The 18,616-nt window shown below is 46.6% G+C and overlaps 1 protein-coding gene across 2 annotated transcripts in view; it reads right to left on the bottom strand.

Moving 5' to 3' along the window:
* Positions 1-11,665, bottom strand: part of ULK4 (unc-51 like kinase 4) — a 328,855-nt gene extending 317,190 nt beyond the window's left edge. For both annotated transcript variants that reach the window (XM_058678919.1, XM_058678920.1), the window contains exons 1-4: positions 11,495-11,665; positions 4,478-4,577; positions 2,800-2,939; positions 919-1,081 (exon numbers count right to left, since the gene is read on the bottom strand). In XM_058678919.1, the coding sequence (XP_058534902.1) occupies positions 919-1,081; positions 2,800-2,939; positions 4,478-4,577; positions 11,495-11,632 (541 nt within the window). In that variant the 5' untranslated portion in view covers positions 11,633-11,665. The remainder of the gene's footprint in view (positions 1-918; positions 1,082-2,799; positions 2,940-4,477; positions 4,578-11,494) is intronic.
* Positions 11,666-18,616: the final 6,951 nt, after the last annotated feature.

Here is an 18,616-nt window from a genome sequence, read left to right as displayed (position 1 = left end):
CACCTTAGTCACAAGGACTGACTTGCCCCATCATGAGATCTACTCCTGGATGACGCTCCTAAGTAGCTGAGTGTCACTGTTAGAACTTCTGACCTATTTAATTCAGACGCAGGGCATATTCCAAATACATGTTCCTGAAATATATCACCGTGTTTTTTACAATAAAATCATAATTTAGAACCTAATATTTGACGGACATAGCAACAAGCCATTTCTGCCATGCTAGAGAATTCTAAGTGGGGTCCTGAAAGTCTTCTTGGGCATGACATTTTATTGCACACGAAGTTGGCATTTAAAAACTAAAATGTCCTTCAGTCATGTTCTGTGGGGCTACGATTAACCTACTGTTCCACATCCTTTGTCCTCATCCCTGTGCCATCCTATCTCATGCGAGCCTCTCCCATCAACGGGCACAGCAAGCACATCTGAGAGCTTCACTGGCCCAGGGTTTCTGCAAAACTGAAGGAAAAAGTTCACATCAGACTCTCCCCTCAGGCACAACAACTCTCACACCCTCGGTTCCACCTCACTGTCAAAACCATCAATGTACCCAAGCAGCCTGCCTCAGTTGCAGAATAGCAGCCCCTCAACAATGTGTATCCAACAGCTGTCAGTGTCTGCCAGGCACCGTTCTAGGTGAAGACTCTGATGACGTTTATAACAAGTGGGAACACATAAAGCGAGAGACAAGATGGAGGCTTCCTTAGAGGTTCCTTGTGCCTGATACTGTATTAGAACCACGCAGAAAACTTCAGGCCAGGGATGCAGTCATCCTTATATGCCAACATCTGGTTATTATGATTTCCAACACAATATCTGAGTCCCAACAACAGATGAAATCATCTCCTCAACACAAACACAGAACTCAGACGACCTTCCCACAGCCTTGGGCTCTTCCAGCCACCCACGTCCATGCACCTTGGATTCTGCTCTTCATGCTTTTCTTCAGCACATTGTCCCCACTGTCACCACCTCCTTCTTCTGCTGCCAGCAGAGCAAAGAACTCTTCCAAGTTTTCGCCTTCTACTTTGGCCAAGCAAAAATTACTGAACTTCAATGTACCAGGTCCTTCCAACAGTATCTGTGAAAGATTAGAAAAGAAACCTTTTCAGAAGCAAATTGAACTTAAGCATTCGTCAGTACCTTTTACATTCAACTATTTGATAATCAGAGAGAGAGACAGAGAGACATCCATCTCCTCCTACCCACTGAATCACTCCCAGGACTGGGCTGGGCCAAGTCAAAGCCAAGAGCCAGGAAGACAAGTTGGATACTTGAGCCATCACCTGCTGCCTTCCAGGATGCTCTAGCCGGAAGCTGGATCAGAAGCCGAGCAGCCAGGACTCAAATTAGCACTGTAGGCATCCCAAGAAGCGGCTTAAACCCAGTGTACCGCAGTGCCAGCCCCTTCCCCTAAAAAACTTGTGAATATCAACTTTCTTGCTTTATTGCAATTCGGAAAAATGCTCTCTACTTTTTTAAAGATGCTAAAGAAACTCAACATTCTTTTTCAGTCCCATTCATTGTTCTGAAACATCTGTGAATTGAAAATAAGGTGACTTTCTATTTCTAAACATTTGTAGGGAAAATGAAAATTGATTATCTATATGAAATCCAAATTCCATGCATGTAACTTAAAATACAGTCATATCCATGATTTATACATTGTTCATAGCCCTGAGTGACTACCGACTTGAGGGCAGCCAATGTTTCAACTATGAACTTCTAGTCTTCACATAGGGTTTTTACAGAGTTTTCTTTTTCAGATGACCCTCAAAAATAAAATTAAGGGACAGGCAGTCAGTCTAGTGGTTGAAACACCCATGTTCCTATTAGTGTATCTTGGGGTTTGGTACAGGAGCTGTAACTGACTCCCAACACAGACCCCCTGGGAGGCAGTGGTGACAAACCTCGTGGTTGGGATCCTGCCATCCATGTGGGAGACCCAGAATGAATCCTTACCTCCTAGCTTCCACCTGGCCTAGCCCCAGCCATTTAGGGAGTGACCCAGTCAGTGAGAATTCTTTCTCTGTGCCCGTCTTCCCACGCTCCCCTGTACCCCTTCAGTAAATCAGAAGTTTTAAATTGATAATCATTTATTTTGTTGGCACACATGAAAAGGACAAAGAACAAAACTCAGAGTAGTAATGCTGTGTGTAATTCCTCAGTGTATATACTTACAAGACAATAATGACTGTGAGCACACTGCCAACACAGAAGCTTAACTTAAATATACGGTCTTCACAACCACCCTGACTATACCTCCCTATCACAGAAACCAGGCAATCAAGGGATAAGATAACTCACCTATGGACCACACAGCTTCTAAGGGTCAACGTTAACCACAACTTGGACACTAAATAAGACTCCCAGCCACCACGCTGAAGCACATGTAGTCACTGCTAAGTCTCCCCAAAAGAAAAATATTCAGTCCTTAATAGCAGGAACCACACAAGTCTAACTAAGAGTGCCAGTATCAAGCTGAACAAACTGTTCTGAAGTGTGTTACGATTTACTACCTAAGAGGGTCTTGTCTTACAGACTCTATTGAGCACACTGTTCTCAATGTTACAGCTGCAATAACCAATTGCCCAATGAGTTCTGGTAGGAGGAGCGACTTTATGTTCTAAAAGCTGCTTAAACATGCAGCTAAAATATGTATGTGTTTCTATTAAATAAGAGTTAACCTAAAATTATGAGATTCTCTATACAAAAATTGTTATCTAAAAATAAGAACACCATTGAAAGAAAACTACTCTAAAGTGAGGCCCACACCGTTAAGGAAAGTTTATGAATTACCTTCCCAGGAGAAATGTCACAGAACAGAATGCCGAGCTGATGAAGATGGTGCAGTCCAGTGACCAGGTCAATTCCAAATTCTCTCACAACATCTTCCGGAAGGTTTTCATCCTGAGCAATCACCGTTTCCAAGGAACCCCCTGCAAGATTAAAATTGCTCATGTCAAGAGGATCCACGGTGGCAGATGCTGAGCAACACAACGGGGTCAACACGACGGGCGACAGTCCAGCGGGGGAACCACCGTGTGAAGGGACACAGCAGTCCAGCCAGCCCTGCGGTAGGTGCCACTGCCCATGCTCCAGAGCCAGCTATGGAACACTGCCTGTTCTGTCCGGGAGGGCAGCTGTGTGTGAACCAGCAGATGGACTGAAAAGATAACCCTTGTCCATCAGGAAATGGTCAGTTGCAACAATGAGGGCTAAATACCCAAACACTTGCCTTTACGTCACGTTAAGCACAGCGTTGCCTCATTGACTCATGTGCAGAGTCTGATCACATTCTACAGAGAACAGCACCGCAAACAGACCATGTTGTTCTCTATCAGTGAGATGGCCACAGCCCTGAGCACTACGCCAGTGCTGAGAGGGAAGATCAGAGGCAGGCGATGCTGCAAATTCCAGCTCTGCAGTCCTAGTCGCATCTGCACCACCTGAGTGCCTCAGACAGCCGTTTTTAAGGGTCAAGATCCCACCGGGGGCAGGTTCAGGCAAAGCGAAATCTTGGCTGTCGTCTATAAATCCAATCAGAATTGCTGTTCATGACGTTAAGAGTCACATTGGGTTTTGTTTTTTCCAATTTGGTGAATGAAGGACCATCCGACAAGGGCATAATTCAGAGCTAGAAGACTCATCAGTCAGCCTAGTCAGGGATCTGAAACAGTTGAAGCAAAAAGTAATACTTACGAGTGTCCTCTGATCACCTGCTTGGTGCACACAGCCAGCCTTGATCCCCTCCCACTGACTTAGACAGAAGTAAGATACAAACCCCAATCACCTCTTCTAGGATTAAGCTGCATAGATTCTAAGTGCTAGCACGGCAAATTCAAAAACCTAGTAAATACAGCTTACATTTCAATAGTCCTTTACTATGAGGTTTTTATATAGAAGTACATTCTGATGCTGGTACTTGTAACATATTTCCCTATTAAACTCTTGATGTTGAAACTGAAAGCCCAGATAATCTCCTGTGCATTTAGTACACTTTCTCTGTGTACAGACGCAGAAATTCTAACGAAGCAACCCCAGCGGCCTGTGAGCTCTCATTCTTACTGGCGCATGCCATCTGTCTTTGGGCTTTTCCACCAGTGCTTACATCTTCATAAAATCTAAGTATGCTTCCAGAAAATGGAAAAGATGATCACTTTTCAAAGTTATTAGCGAATGGCTAGTTGAGCTAAAAATGTGTGTTGTCATACACTGGGAAAATGTGCTTCATCAACTACCACTTTAAAAATCTTTCTGGATTTTCATGTAGGAAATGGAGTAAACACAACAAAGTCAACTCCATATGGAACTTTCCAGCATTCTGCCTTTTACACGAGCATCGTGGTTCTTTACGCTTTTTCCCATATCCAAGCAATAGATTTGTAAGTTAGTATGTGAAATCAGATCAGCACTTTTTAGTTTTGCAAATAGTCGCTAATGGGGAAGTCACACAACATCACAGCAAAGCTCTTACCTGTGCAGAGCTCCACTACTAGCCAGAGATGGTTGCTGGTTTCATACCACTCGTGAAAAGCTACAATATTCTTGTGTTTAATGTCATGGGTGAGACGGACCTAGGAAAACAGCACAGAATTTACTCAGGACCCCCCCCCCCCAAAAAATCTTAAAACACTTAACTGAGAAACAGACACGAAAATTTGTGAAATCTAACTGGTACAATTCTACAAGAAATTAAAAATTATAAAGGTGAGACATACAAAAAAATGCTGACAAAGTAAAATCCCAAAAACTGTTTTTAAAAACCTGCCTACTGGGACTGGCACCATGGTGTACGCTAAGCTCCTGCCTGAGATGCCCACATCACAAATGCGCACACCAGTTCATGTCCTGGCTGTCCCACTTCTGATCCAGCTCCCTGCCAGTGTGCCTGGGAAAGCAGTGGAAGACAGCCCAAGTTCACAGGAGACCAGGAGGAAGTCCTTGTCCTCTATTGGCTCAGCTCTACATGTTGCAGTCACTTCTGGAGTAAATCATCAGATGGAAGATCTCTGTCTCTTTGGAAATCTGCCTTTCAAATAAAAATGTATCCTAAATAATTTAACTGATTAATTAAAATGAGGTATCTCAGTGTATAACATAGCATCAACCTGAACAGGATGGACTAGGTGCAGGTAAATGACCTCTGCAGGCGTGGCTATGGGAAGGTGTTACACAAGGCCAAGGACTGAGAAGGACTGAGAAGGACTGTCCTGGGGGCAGCCAGAGCAGCCAGCGAGGAGCATGGCTGTGAATGCCAGACAGGACCAAGGAGAAGGGAGCCAAGGGAACCAAGCTTCCTGAGCAGTTCTTCCTGGTCTAGCTCTGCGGGCATCCTCCATTGGCAAGGAGGTTGGGAGTTTCATCCAACAGCCTTGACCCGAGATAACTCAGGATGATACCACATGAACAACTGAAGTGAGTGAGGGCACCAGCACAGTGGCTGACACCTAATGAATGCTCCACAAAGAGTGGCCATAGATGAACTTGAAATGCTTCTTCGGGATCTGGGACCTCTGAGGGTCCAAGGTCTAAAAGGCCTAGAAGGCAGAGTTCTGGACAAGCAATGGGCCCACCTGCCACGCCCCTGCAGCTCACTCACATGCATGGATCTGCCCCTCACACGGCATTTCAGTCTATCATAGCCTTGGAACTCAAGTGAGTGCATGCATTTTGAAAAAAATCAAAAGCTTTTGGCTGCTCCAATGGTGAGTACCCTTTCCTTAGCCAGGATGCTATACCATGTTCCATCTCCCTGCTGATAGCCTGGAAAAGCAGAGCAGGATGGCTCAAGGCCTTGGGCCTCTGCACCCACGTGGGAAACCCAGAAGAGGCTCCTGCCTCCTGGCTCTGGACTAGCCTGCTCTGGTCATTGCAGCCATCTGGGGAGTGAATCACCAGATGGAAGCTCTCTCACCCCCTCCTCCCTGTATCTCCTTCTCTCTGTAAATCTACCTTTCAAATAAAATGTTTTTTAATCAGCTGCATGACAAAAATGGTCCCAACTAGAAACCATCATGTTCAATATCCCAAAAGGAGAAATAGCATATATTCTGATACAAGACAGCCTTCATGCAAAACACAAAATCAACAGATGTAAACATGTATGTACTTATATTCATCTAGAGGAACTGTAATGGAGACTAGTTTACTGAGAAGGGAAGACACACTGCAGTGTGCTTCTCCTGAATAAAAGATGGACTCCCAACAAAGCTGTTAGATATATGTTGATAACAGGACACTATGTTGTACTATTTTCTCCTTCTACAATGTCAGGGTGCACTTACATAACAAATGATGGACTTGTGGCTGCAGCTGAAGGACTACACTATTCCGGTAACAGAGAGGATATGAGAACGGGGAAATCCCTGAGCCTATGGAACTATATCATAAAAAATAAAAATTTACAAAAATCAGTTGCATGAATGAACACTGTAGAAACAAGCAACTCCAATTATAATAATATTATAAAGCAAACACAGAGGAAGTAAAGTAACCAAAGCTGTAGAAGAACTGCACAATGAGAATCACAATACACTGCTAAAACAGCTGCCAAGAACACAGATGGGACATCCCATGCTTATGGGTTAGAAGACTTTCCACTGCTGGATGCCAATGCTACCCAAAGCAAGCTACCCAGTCGACACAATTCCAATCAAAATCACAACAACATTTTCTGCAGAAACAGAAAAATTCATTCAGAAATTGATATGGCCTCTCCAAGCACACCAAGTTGCCCCAACAGTGTGAAAGAGGAGTGAGCTGGAGAGCTTATACTGTTTCAAGGTTTACCTGAAAGCCACAAACTCCATTGTAGACACTTTAATAAATGCTGTTATGTAAACTGGATACATCCACACACGAAAATACAAAGGTGGATGTTTGCTTAAAAACAATACACAAGGGCCCGGCGGCGTGGCCTAGCGGCTAAAGTCCTCGCCTTGAAAGCCCCGGGATCCCATATGGGCGCCGGTTCTAATCCCGGCAGCTCCACTTCCCATCCGGCTCCCTGCTTGTGGCCTGGGAAAGCAGTTGAGGACGGCCCAATGCATTGGGACACTGCACCCGCGTGGGAGACCCGGAGGAGGTTCCAGGTTCCCGGCTTCGGATCAGCGCGCATCGGCCCGTTGCGGCTCACTTGGGGAGTGAATCATCGGACGGAAGATCTTCCTCTCTGTCTCTCCTCTGTATATATCTGGCTGTAATAAAATGAACAAAATCTTTAAAAAAAAAAAAAAAAAAAAAATACACAAAAATTAACTCAAAATGGATAAAGATCTAGAAACATGAAAGAGCCAAAATGAGGAGAAAACACAGGCCAAGTCTTTCAGCACTGGGTTTGGTCATGATTTTGGGGTGTCACGGTAAAGACACACACAACCAAAGTAGATGAATTAGAGCTTACAAAAACTGAAAACTCATACGGCAAAGGAAACTATCCACATAATGAAAAGGCTACTTGTAGAAGAGGAAAGACATTTGACAATCAGGTATCTGATAAGACATCAGCTTCAGAATATCTAGAAAGTCACAGAACTCAATGATCACGTGAGACAACAGGCCAAGGACCTGGATGTACAATTGCCCCGAGAAGCCATACGAGTTGTCAACAAGGAAGTAAGACCCATCCAATACTAGTTATTGGAAAACACATCACCAGGAGGAGACAGCACTGCACATCCACTAGGGCAGCTACTCTGGGGATGTGGAGAAACCAGAACCTTCCTGCATTGCTGGCTGAGGTGTGACAAGATCCGCATGCCGTGGCAGACTGCACGGAGGGATGAGGATAGCCTCCAACCAAGATGCCAAAGGCTCACAGGGGAATGCCTCGCTCTGCTTCCCACTTCCTGAGCCTTCCCTACAATGCAGAGCCTGGGAGGGAGTGGCGAAGGCTCAAGGCCTCGGGTTTCCTCCCAGCTTCAGCAATTCCCAGGCCAGCCACAGCCCCACCCAGCCACCTTAGGCATCCAAGTGAGCCAGCAGATGGCAGCACACTGGGTCTGTCCCAATCTTTCTCCAGCTCTCTGCCTCTCAAATAAACAGCAACATGCAGAAAGAAAAGCAGACTCTCCTTTATAGAAGGGCATCAGCATCCAACTGGCTTTCCAAGAAAAAAAAAAAAAAACTACACATTTGCTGAATTTCTGTTTTCCCAACAGAACCATGAAAAAGGCTCTTACATTGCTAGAAACCCTTAAGAAAAAAGCAAAAGGGGCCCGGCGGCGTGGCCTAGCAGCTAAAGTTCTCGCCTTGAATGCGCCAGGATCCCATATGGGCACCAGTTCTAATCCCAGCAGCTCCATTTCCCTTCCAGCTCCCTGCCTGTGGCCTGGGAAAGTCAAGGATGGCCCAAAGCTTTGGGACCCTGCACCCGTGTGGGAGACCTGGAAGAAGCTTCTGGCTCCTGGCTTCAGATTGGTGCACTTCGACCATTGCAGCCACTTAGGGAGTGAAACAATGGATGGAAGATTTTCCTCTCTGTCTCTCCTCCTCTCTGTATGTCTGCCTTTCCAATAAAAATAAATCTTAAAAAAAAAACAATTTAAACAAAAAAAGCAAAGTAATTTTTCCAGTTGAAAATCAAACACCTGAGAAATAAGTTGGCCAAAAAGGTGCCTCATAACACAAGGAGGAAGCTTATCCATGAAAAACCCAAACATGATCACAAGGAACAGGCAGACATACAGAACTGGGATGCTGATGGCAAGGAAGCTGGCATTCTATGCACCTGCAGGACCCAAAACTGGCCTGTGTCATTGAGATCAGAGGCAGCAGCGGTGTGATCCTCCAGCCCCAAAAGGCGTTGCAGCTGTCTGGTCTCTGCCAGATCTTCACTGGCAACTTTGTTAAGCCCCACAAGGTTTCAATTCCCACACTGAGGATTGTGGAGCATCATACTGTACGGGGGTGCACCAGAACCCCGAGTCAGTGAGCTAATTTACTAGCATGGCTTTGGCAAAATCATTAAGAAGCCAACTGCCTTGACAGATCCCACTGCCTGCCTCGGTCCCTTGGGAAATGTAATCCCAAATGCGTGGGAGATTCATGAGTTCCCATAATGCTGGAAAACACTTCAAGGAAGTGAATGAACTCCTCGCAGCCCTCCAGAGCATTTTCTCCCAGAGGTAGGGGCAGGATGAAGCTCAAGACCAGTCCTTTGTAGAGGATGGCAAGCTGCTGGCAGGGAAGACCAGATCAACAGGCTTCTTACAAGGGTGAACTAAGGAGCCCTCGATGCTCAGAAAATAAACATCCGCTCAGAAAATAAACATCAACTACTCAAATTAACCCTTGTGGCCAATCTTGGGTGCATAACAGAATTATGCCAAGCCAACATGCAAGAACCAGGGTCCCGTTTATACATTGTGAACCACATGCCATGATGTTAAATTTTTTTTTTCTTGCCTCTATGAAAAAAGAAATCTTGGGATTTTTTTTTCACCTTTAAAGTGAGCTGTGAGTAAAAAAAAAAGGGGGGGCGCTTACTCTAAGAAAACCTGTCTCATGGGCATATTTCAGGATGATGCGTAGGTAGGGTGTCGTGACACTTCCATACACCAAACCACAAACACAGCTGCAGTCTCCCTGACTCGGGCTTTGCCTGTTAAGCACTGCACACAGGACTTTTCCTCTCCTGTCTCATGCTTGTTCTTGTTTTTGTACCTTTTGCCCACACTCAGGAGAGCTGTTAGTAATTCCATTATACGTGGTGAATGGTTCGATGCAAATGAAATGTTTAGGCCCACGGATGCAAGTGACTTTGGACCACCACAGGCAATCTGAGCATGATCACCGAGCACAAACTGGAACTCGAAGGTTGGTCTTTTATAAGTAACATCCCTGTGTATTGGTCATGTAACATCTCACCCAGCCTAGCGCACTGGGAATTCTGAAGTGTAGAATGAAACATGAAATATACATAATGCAAGCAAAAGTCTCTGAGGGCCTCAGTGAGGGACCATGTGTTGCGACTCAAATGTAGTGTGAGATGGATCCCTCATTAAATCACTAACGGCTTTTTAATATTTGGATGCTTTACTTAACATCTGAAAAATCACTAAACGTATTTAGAAAGCTCTTTATGATCTTTATTCCAGATCTTCGAAATGATTTCTCTGTTAGTGAGGTTCTTTAGGGCCAATGAATTCTGGGGAGAAATCAAGAACAAACTTGTTTGTGAAGTCATGCTACACAGGTTTATTGAGTCTACTTTGTTCTGGCAGAATCCATTGAGTACACAGTGGGATCAGCATAATAAACAGTGCACAAATCTCTTAAAAAAACATGTGGCTTCCTCAAAATGTTGAAAACTAAAATTTCCATGCAGGATCCAAAAATAGCACTTATGGAAATATACCCACAAGAAATGAAAGCAGGAGCTATACGTGCATGTAAATCGGCACCTGTATTAGCCACAGTGTTAAAATACGGCAGCAACTCAAGTGTCTGCTGGGCATAGAAGTGGAAGAACAAAATGTAATATACTCTCCTAACGGCAGATGAGTCAACCTTAAAATGAAGGAAGATACTGACAGACACGATGACTACACTGTAGAGAAACTTTTAAGGACACTGTGCTGGGCCCGGCGACGTGGCCTAGCGGCTAAAGTCCTCTCGCCTTGAACGCCCCGGGATCCCATATGGGCACCGGTTCTAATCCTGGCAGCTCCGCTTCCCATCCAGCTCCCTGCTTGTGGCCTGGGAAAACAGTCGAGGACGGCCCAAAACTTTGGGACCCTGCACCCGTGTGGGAGACCTGGAAGAGGTTCCTGGTTCCCAGCATCGGATCGGCGCGCATCGGCCCGTTGTGGCTCACTTGGGGAGTGAATCATCGGACGGAAGATCTTCCTCTCTGTCTCTCCTCCTCTCTGTACATCTGACTTTGTAATAAAATAAATAAATCTTTAAAAAAAAAAAAAAGGACACTGTGCTAAGTGAGATGAACTACTCATAAAGAGACAAAGTGATGCCAATTACAATGAGGCACCTGGAACAGTCAAAATCCTCGAGACAGAAAGGAGAGCGGCGGTTGCCAGGGTGGAGAAGCCCAAGAATGGGTTGTCTCTCTGAACATGTACAGTTTTCAGATTTCACAGGTGAAGAACTATGGAGACCTATGAGTGGTGATGAATGTGTCACAGTATCAATGTAGTTATAAGCGCTAGACCACATAGCTAAAACCACTGCAGCTGTAAAATTTGTTTTTTTACAGGTTTACCAAAACAAAACAAGCACCTTAACCACCACATCAAATGTCCAACCCACTCAATTTCAAAAGAAAATATTGATAGATTCCCTGTGCCAGAAAAGGAAGAAACACAGAAAGAGAAGACAAATCTAAGCTGATTACTTGCCTACGTTTACAACTCACTCAGGACCAAGGCCGTCCATTCTAGACTGAGGAGGCATCACTTGATAAGCTCAGCGGTTTCTGTTTCTGCACTCCTTTTTTCTACCTGTGTCTTCCCCAGGCAGCTGGAAATGCACTTACCCAGTTGGTTATCTCAGGCCTTTTGCACTTCTCAGTACAGAGAACAGCCACAAAATTGATGGTTCCCTTCCGCCGACCTTTATACACAACAGTCTTGCTTCCTCTGCCGATCTCCTCATACAGAATGAAGTTTTCCATCTGTCGGCTGACTGCTCACAGGTGACAGGAGAGCATCACAGCTCCTGCAGAGGAAACAAAAACAGCGTCAACACAAGCTCTTGGCCTAATTAACACAGGACAGTCACCGGAGGACAATTACATTCTACACAGGTAACTCTAAAAATTCTAGCACTTCAAAACCATCCACCTACAAGTCCTGAATTGTAACACCATTCCTTTTTATAGAATGAGCAAAGCTAAGGGAAGAAATTAAAATTCACAAGCCAATACCCAACTTCCCATCAACAAAAGCCTCACAAAAATAGTGAAAAAGGGGCTCGGCAGTGTGGCCTGGTGGCTAAGGTCCTCGCCTTGATCCCATATGGCCGCTGGTTCTGATCCCGGCAGCTCCACTTCCTCTCTGTCTCTCCTCCTCTCAGTATATCTGACTTTGTAATAAAAATAAAATAAATCTTTAAAAAAAAAAATAGTGAAAAAGGAAAGCATTTTAAACACAAGTAACAAAATTAGGGAATGAAGATTTTGTCCACGGTATCCTAGTATCTTTCTTCATTTCTCTGGTACAATGGAAACCACATCAATAATGTAATGTCGTGATGGATAATGTTATAATGGAAACTACACTGACAGGATCATACATGTCCCATGATAACCCCATGAAATAGGAGAAGTAAATGAGACAATGTACAAGGGTGCTTGGGGAATTGCTGCTGAGCCTGCCAGTTAGGACATCTGTGTCCCCAGGCTGTTCCATTCTCAGCTCTGGCCTTTTTTTTTTTTTTTTTTTTTTGATCTTCCATCTGATGATTCACTCCCCAAGTAGCCTCAATGGCTGGAGCTGAATCAACCCAAAGCCAGGAGTCAGGAGCCTCTTCCAGGTCTCCCATGCTGGTGCAGGGGCCCAAGGCCTTGAGCCATCCTTGATTGCCTTCCCAGGCCACAAGCAGGGAGCCAGATGGGAAGCCGGGCTGCCGGGCTTAGAACTGGTGCCCATATGGGATCCCGGTGAGTACAAGGCAAGGACTTTAGCCATTAGGCTGCCACACTGGGCCCCAAATAAATAAATCTAAGAAGAAAAGGAAGTTCATTTTACAGATGAAACCATCCTAGTCTGTTCAAGTGCAAGAGCAGGAAGCTGTTTCTCCATAAACTTTCAGACAGCAAGTATTTTAGACTTGCTGATCCAGTGGCTCCAGCCCCAACTACTTACATCTGCCAAATGGGCAACGGCGCAGCCAGGCACAAATAAATGAGGGGGGTGTGGCTGTGTTCCACACAGACAGCTGAAGTCTAACTTGCCTAGCTCATTCACACCACAAAATACTATTCTTCGGAAGTTTTTGCTAGTATTAGTTATTTTTATTGGAAAGGCATATGTAGAGAGAAAAGGAATGACAGCAAGAAAGATCTCCCATCTGCTGGTTCACTCCCCAAGGAGCTGCAGTGGCCAGAGCTGAGCCAATCAAAAGCCAGGATTCTTCTTCTGGGGTTCCCACACCGGTGCAAGGTCCCAAGGCTTTGGGCCGTCTTTTAACTGCTTTCCTAGGTAGCTGGATGGGAAGCGTAGCAGCCAGAACACAAACTGGTACCCATAAGGGATCCCAGAGCATGAAATGCAAGGATTTAGCCACTTGGTCACCATGCTGGACCCTATTCTTTGGGAGTTTTAAATTTTTTATAAGAATTAAACACCAGTCCTCAATTGTAGGCCATTCGACTACAAGCCCAGGTCAGATGTGAGCCCATCCAGTTTACTGGGCCCTGTCCTGGTTTCGGGAACCAGTGATCTAGGACTCTTGCAATGAAGCTAGTTCTACGAGCTCACCTTCCAACGCAGTTAAAGCTTACTGCAAAAGTAGAAACAGAAACGTACATACAAGTTTACAGAGGAGCCAGTGCTGTGGCCAAGCACGCTGGGCCGCGCTTGCAGCACTGGCGTCCCATGTCAGGGTCCTGAAGGTTCCTTGACTGGTGCTCCTGGGAAGGCACCCACACAGGAGACAAGGATTCCTTCCAGGCTCCCAGCTCACCTGGGCCACTGCAGACCTGTGGAAAGTAAATCAGTCCCTCCTTCCTCTGCTTTAAGGATAATTTAAAGAAATAACAGGGCACTACCTACACGTAATTATTTGGGTTATAAGCCTACTGCAACCCAAGAAGAAAGCAATTCACTCCAAGCAAGAGAGGCAGAATTTTAAATTAAATGAAAAGGAACAAAAGGCCCAATTCTTTCTTTTCGTGAACAAAATTCCTTTAACCTTCCTCTGCTCCCTGAAACTCATTCATTGATTTCTTGAGAGCAGGCTTTGGTTCATGAGAAAGATGTTTTAAGGAAAATCTTTAAAAGTTTGGATTCTATTTGGGACAAATTAAACCCTTAATCTGTGCTGAGTAGCTGCAGGTGCACAGCAGGCAGCCGGCCTGAAATCAACAGAACCCACCAGTTCCCAATCAGCTCCAAGGAGGACGGCCAAGTGCTTTCAACCCTTCCCCTCCCATTCCTAGGGTTGTCCTCTCAATACAACCACCTGCCATGACTTTCTAAGCCACCTTTCAAATCTTTCATTATAGGACTTTATAAACTTTTTGTCTGACTCCAAAATATGCCCCCATTCAATATGTTCTAACACAGTTTTAAAAATCCATAACCTGCAGAACAGGTGCTTGTGTCAGCTAAGACACCTGCATGCTATAACTTAGTGCTGTGTTCGATTTGCGTCTCGGCTCCCGATCCCACCTGCTTGCTAATATGCACCCCAAACAGCGATAGGCCACAGTTGTATTATAAGTCTCTGTCACCCACCAGGAAGACCTGGACTGAGTTCCTGGTCCCCAAATCCTTGTAAATGCACACCCTAGGGAGGCAGCAGGTGATGCTTCAAGCACTTGGGTTCCCGCCACACATGTGGGGGACCTGCATAGTCCTTCCAACTCCCAGCCCCGCCCAGCATTTAGGAAGTGAATAGCTCAGAGATTTCTCTCTCAAATGAACTACCATTTGTGTAAAACTCTACAATATCAGCCGGCATTCCATATGGGCCCGGGTTGGAGACTGGGCTGCTCCGCTTCAAACCCAGTTCCCAGTTAAGAGCCTGGAAGCACAGAAGAGGGAGGATCCAAGCGTTTGGGCCCCCGCACCCATTTGGAACACCTGTAAGAAGCTCCCGAACCCTGACTTCGTGCAAGCCCTGCCAGACTAGAGAATGCAAGCCCTCAGTCTCTCTAACTCTTTCAAATAAGTATTTTTAAAAAGAAGTGTGTAACCTCTTAGTGGTAAAATGAAGAATACACTCCCACAAAATACTTGCACGGTTTAATTATCTTCAGATGCCAGGCAGGTCAGTAGGAGGCCCTGCCTAGCACATGCAGGCTTCCTCCCCTGGGGGTCCACTTGTATCACACAACCACCCACTCCCCCGACTTCAGCAGTCACCACTCCCTTCTCACCCAGGCGTTCGGTCTAGCGTCCTCAAAGTGCGGGTGCGTCTTTTGCGCCTCTTCTAATCTACAAAGTCAGCCAGGACGCAATTAAGAAGCCAGAGCAAATCACACACAGGCGCGCCCGCGCAAAGGGAGAGAACATTTAAGATTCAGGCGGTGGACGGGAGGAGCCGCTGCGCTCCTGCACCCCCACTTCGCCCAGGCCTCAGGCTCACGCAACCAGGGGCAAGAGCTTAAGCCAGGGGTGCTGTCGGCCCCCTGGACCAGACGCAAGGGATCCCAGCCTCTGGGGCGGGGCCCACCCATCAGCGTTCCTGCAGCGAACCGCTCAACCCAATCCCTCTTTCCTGCTGCGAAGCATCCATTAGGTACTTGATGAACTCCAGGTGTGACGGTGCCACGCGACCATCCGCCCCTCGCCCCAGGCGGCTTCCCCTGCCTGGCAGCGTTCCTGGACATCAGCTAACGAGGCCGGCTGGAAGCCCAGGAAACACAGCCGGACCGTGAAGACACCCCAAGGTGCATCCCCCGATCCGAGGGACACGCTCGCCCCACATCCCTCCTGCCTCTGAAAGAGGCTGGCCAGAGCACACGCGCCCAGGGAGACGCGGACCCCGGACTCGTGGCCACTGTAGCCCCCGCCAAACGCCACGCACCTGGGCGATGGGAGCGGCGAGGCCGCCAGTCCACTCGGGCGCTGCCACGAGTGCGCGCGTCTGGTCCTCCGCCTCAGGACAGGCCCGCCGTTCTACCAACGCGGGGGAGAAGCCGTGAAGAAGGGGCGCGCCAAAGTAGGCCCACCCCCGCCCCCTCACGCGTCGAACCGCCCTCCGCTTTCGGAGTTCGCCATCCCGTTTCCAAGGCAGCACGCAGAACGCCGGAAGGTACGCGGAGAACTGATAGGCTGCTTCGTTTCTGTTTCTATTGGCGGAGGCCCGGATGTGAGCGGCCGCCAGGGCGCCTCCTTCAAACCTAACGGCCTCGCCTCGCGCCTCAGAGGAAGCGCTCGCCGTCCGCAGGAAAAGGGGGTGGGACCTGCGTGAAGGAGGCGGGACTCACGGCCGCGCGGTCGCTCCGCATTCGTCCGTCTCGTTTCCATGGCAGCAGGCAGAACGCCGGAAGAGATGCAGGGTGCGGATTGGCTGAGCGTTTGTGTTCCTATTGGCTAGGTGGAGCCCGGAAGTGGGACGAACGTAACGGGCCTCCTGTAGCTCCTAGGGTGTGAGACCTATGCGACCGACCTGTCTGGGTTCCCGTGGTCACTACTAGGTTCCCTTGCCTTCTTTCTGTGTCTTCTGGGAGCTCGGGCCAGCTACGTTGAACTCAAGGCTTCTGGCCGTCCAAGCCCCCGGCGCCCTCAGATTCTCACCTCCGGGGACGAGAGAAGCAGCACCCGGTTCCACTTGGCGCCTTGATTTCTCAAACGTTGTCATCAAAAATCACTTGGAGTGCTTGTTTAAAAAAAAAAAAAAAACAGGAAAGTGAAGAATTCGTTCTAAAGATAATTTTATGTAAACGTGGACCCTACTTGGATAAAGATAGACATTCATTCAACTAACAAAATAAATGAGTGTTGCGTGGTTCCTTGGAGAGGGACTGGAAGCTGACACGCGTTTTGAATATCTTTAAATTCCCACACACTTTCAGAATGACCTCTGCTTTCATCAAAGTTAGGCTTCCGTTTTTACCGTTGCGTGTGACACGGGACGGGTGTTTGGCACAGGGGTTGAGACACCGTTCTGGGCGCCAGCATTCCACACCACAGTACCTGGGTGGGTCGGGGGTCGGGTCCCTGCTCCCCTCGCATCACCCTACAGTGCACACTCTGCGCGGCAGGTGAGGCAGCTCACGTCATTGGGTACACTGCACCCACAGGGAATTCCTGGCTGAGCTAGCGGCTTCCTCAGCGCCAGCTCCTGGGGCTCCTCCCATTTTATTCTCTCAAATTACTGAGGCAACCTTCTTCCTCCACTCCTGAAAGCGTGACACCTGGGCTTCCTTATGTCTGAGATATCCTACCGACTCGCCGTGGGATCGTGAAAGTGTCCCTGCCTAGGGCACTGCGCAGATGTCACAGGCCAGGGAGAAGAGCTGCTTTTTGTATCAGATAATTACGAGGAAAGGTCAAGATATTTTTGAGGGAAAGGAGAAAAGTTAGAATTTAAAAAAAGTCTCTAAGGTCCGATGCTGAAGGTGGGTCCAGACACACAACATCCGTTTGCACTTAGAACGGACCAGGGGCCAGTACAGGGGTGTAACATGCTTACCTTCTTTTGCAATGCTGGCACCAAGTCCTTGCTTCTCCACTTGCATGCAGTCTACCTCTCTCCTTATGGCCTGGAAGCAGTGGAAAATGGCTCAAGTTCTCAGACTTCTGCACCTGCGTGGGGACCTGGAAGAAGCTCCTGGCTCCTGGTTTCCAGTTTCTGGCTTCAGATCAGCTCAGCTATGATCATTGTGGCCACTTTGAGAGTGAACCAGCAGATGAAAGATTCTCTTTCTCCTTTTCTCTGTAACTCTCACTTTAAAATAAAAATTTTAAAAATCCATGTGCCTGTGTGAGACAGACTTTACTGATGGCGTAGTGACAGCAGAAGGACACTTGGCACCGAGTATTCGGCCCCTGGTGGTGGGGTGAGACAGCCACCCCTTGCACCTGGCTGATGGAGAGGAGAGTGGCAGTGTCTATGAAAGCACAACCCACTGGCCCAGCAGTGTTACTTCTAGGAATTTGTCCACTAGTTAGATTCTTGTATGCACTAGATTATTCACTGCAGTTTTATCATTTTTAAAATAAATTTTAACTTGAATGTCTGTCAGCAGGAGACAAAATGTTAGAAATGCTGTTTGTGTGATGTTAAGCATCCAGTATAACCAAAAAACTCCTTTTTTTTTTTTATGTAATCATTATGTATCCGACCACTTCTTGGAGCTGAGAAAAGGCAGGTCTCTAGGTACGTGCTTCCATTTGCAAAGGATACCTCCAACATCAGAAGAATGTGCAAGGAACAACCAACTTAGAAGGGGACATGGGTGAGGGTGGGACTGCGTAGAAGAGAGTCAGTTTGGGGCTCGGCAGCGTAGCCTAGTGGCTGAGGTCCTCGCCTTAATCCCATGTAGCTGCTGGTTCTGGTCCCGGCAGCTCCACTTCCTCTCTGTCTCTCCTCCTCTCAGTGTATCTGACTTTGTAATAAAAATAAAATAAATCTTTAAAAAAAAAAGAAGAGAGTTTGTACATCTTGGATTCTGAGCCACATGTTGCATTTCCTCCACCATCTGTGTATCATGTAGTTTAAACAGATATATACATATATATGAATATAAATGCACACATGATATGAGCATTGTAGCATGTGTATGTATATACATATGTATATCATAGGTATATATATATACAAACACATGCATGAAGAGGCCACAAAAAGTTTATAGAAGAGCAATTTTATGAAAAACAGTGTGCATGAATTTAAAAGAAGTTTTTGCACCAAGATAAACTTTAATACCATTTCTGCTTGAGCTTTCTAAGTTATCTTACACACACACATTACACAGACTAAATAT

The sequence above is a fragment of the Ochotona princeps genome, chromosome 21 (assembly GCF_030435755.1).
Source record: "Ochotona princeps isolate mOchPri1 chromosome 21, mOchPri1.hap1, whole genome shotgun sequence".
NCBI lineage: Eukaryota > Metazoa > Chordata > Mammalia > Lagomorpha > Ochotonidae > Ochotona > Ochotona princeps.
The sequence above is the reverse complement of the archived record's forward strand: the minus strand, read 5'-3'. Positions and strand labels throughout refer to the sequence as shown.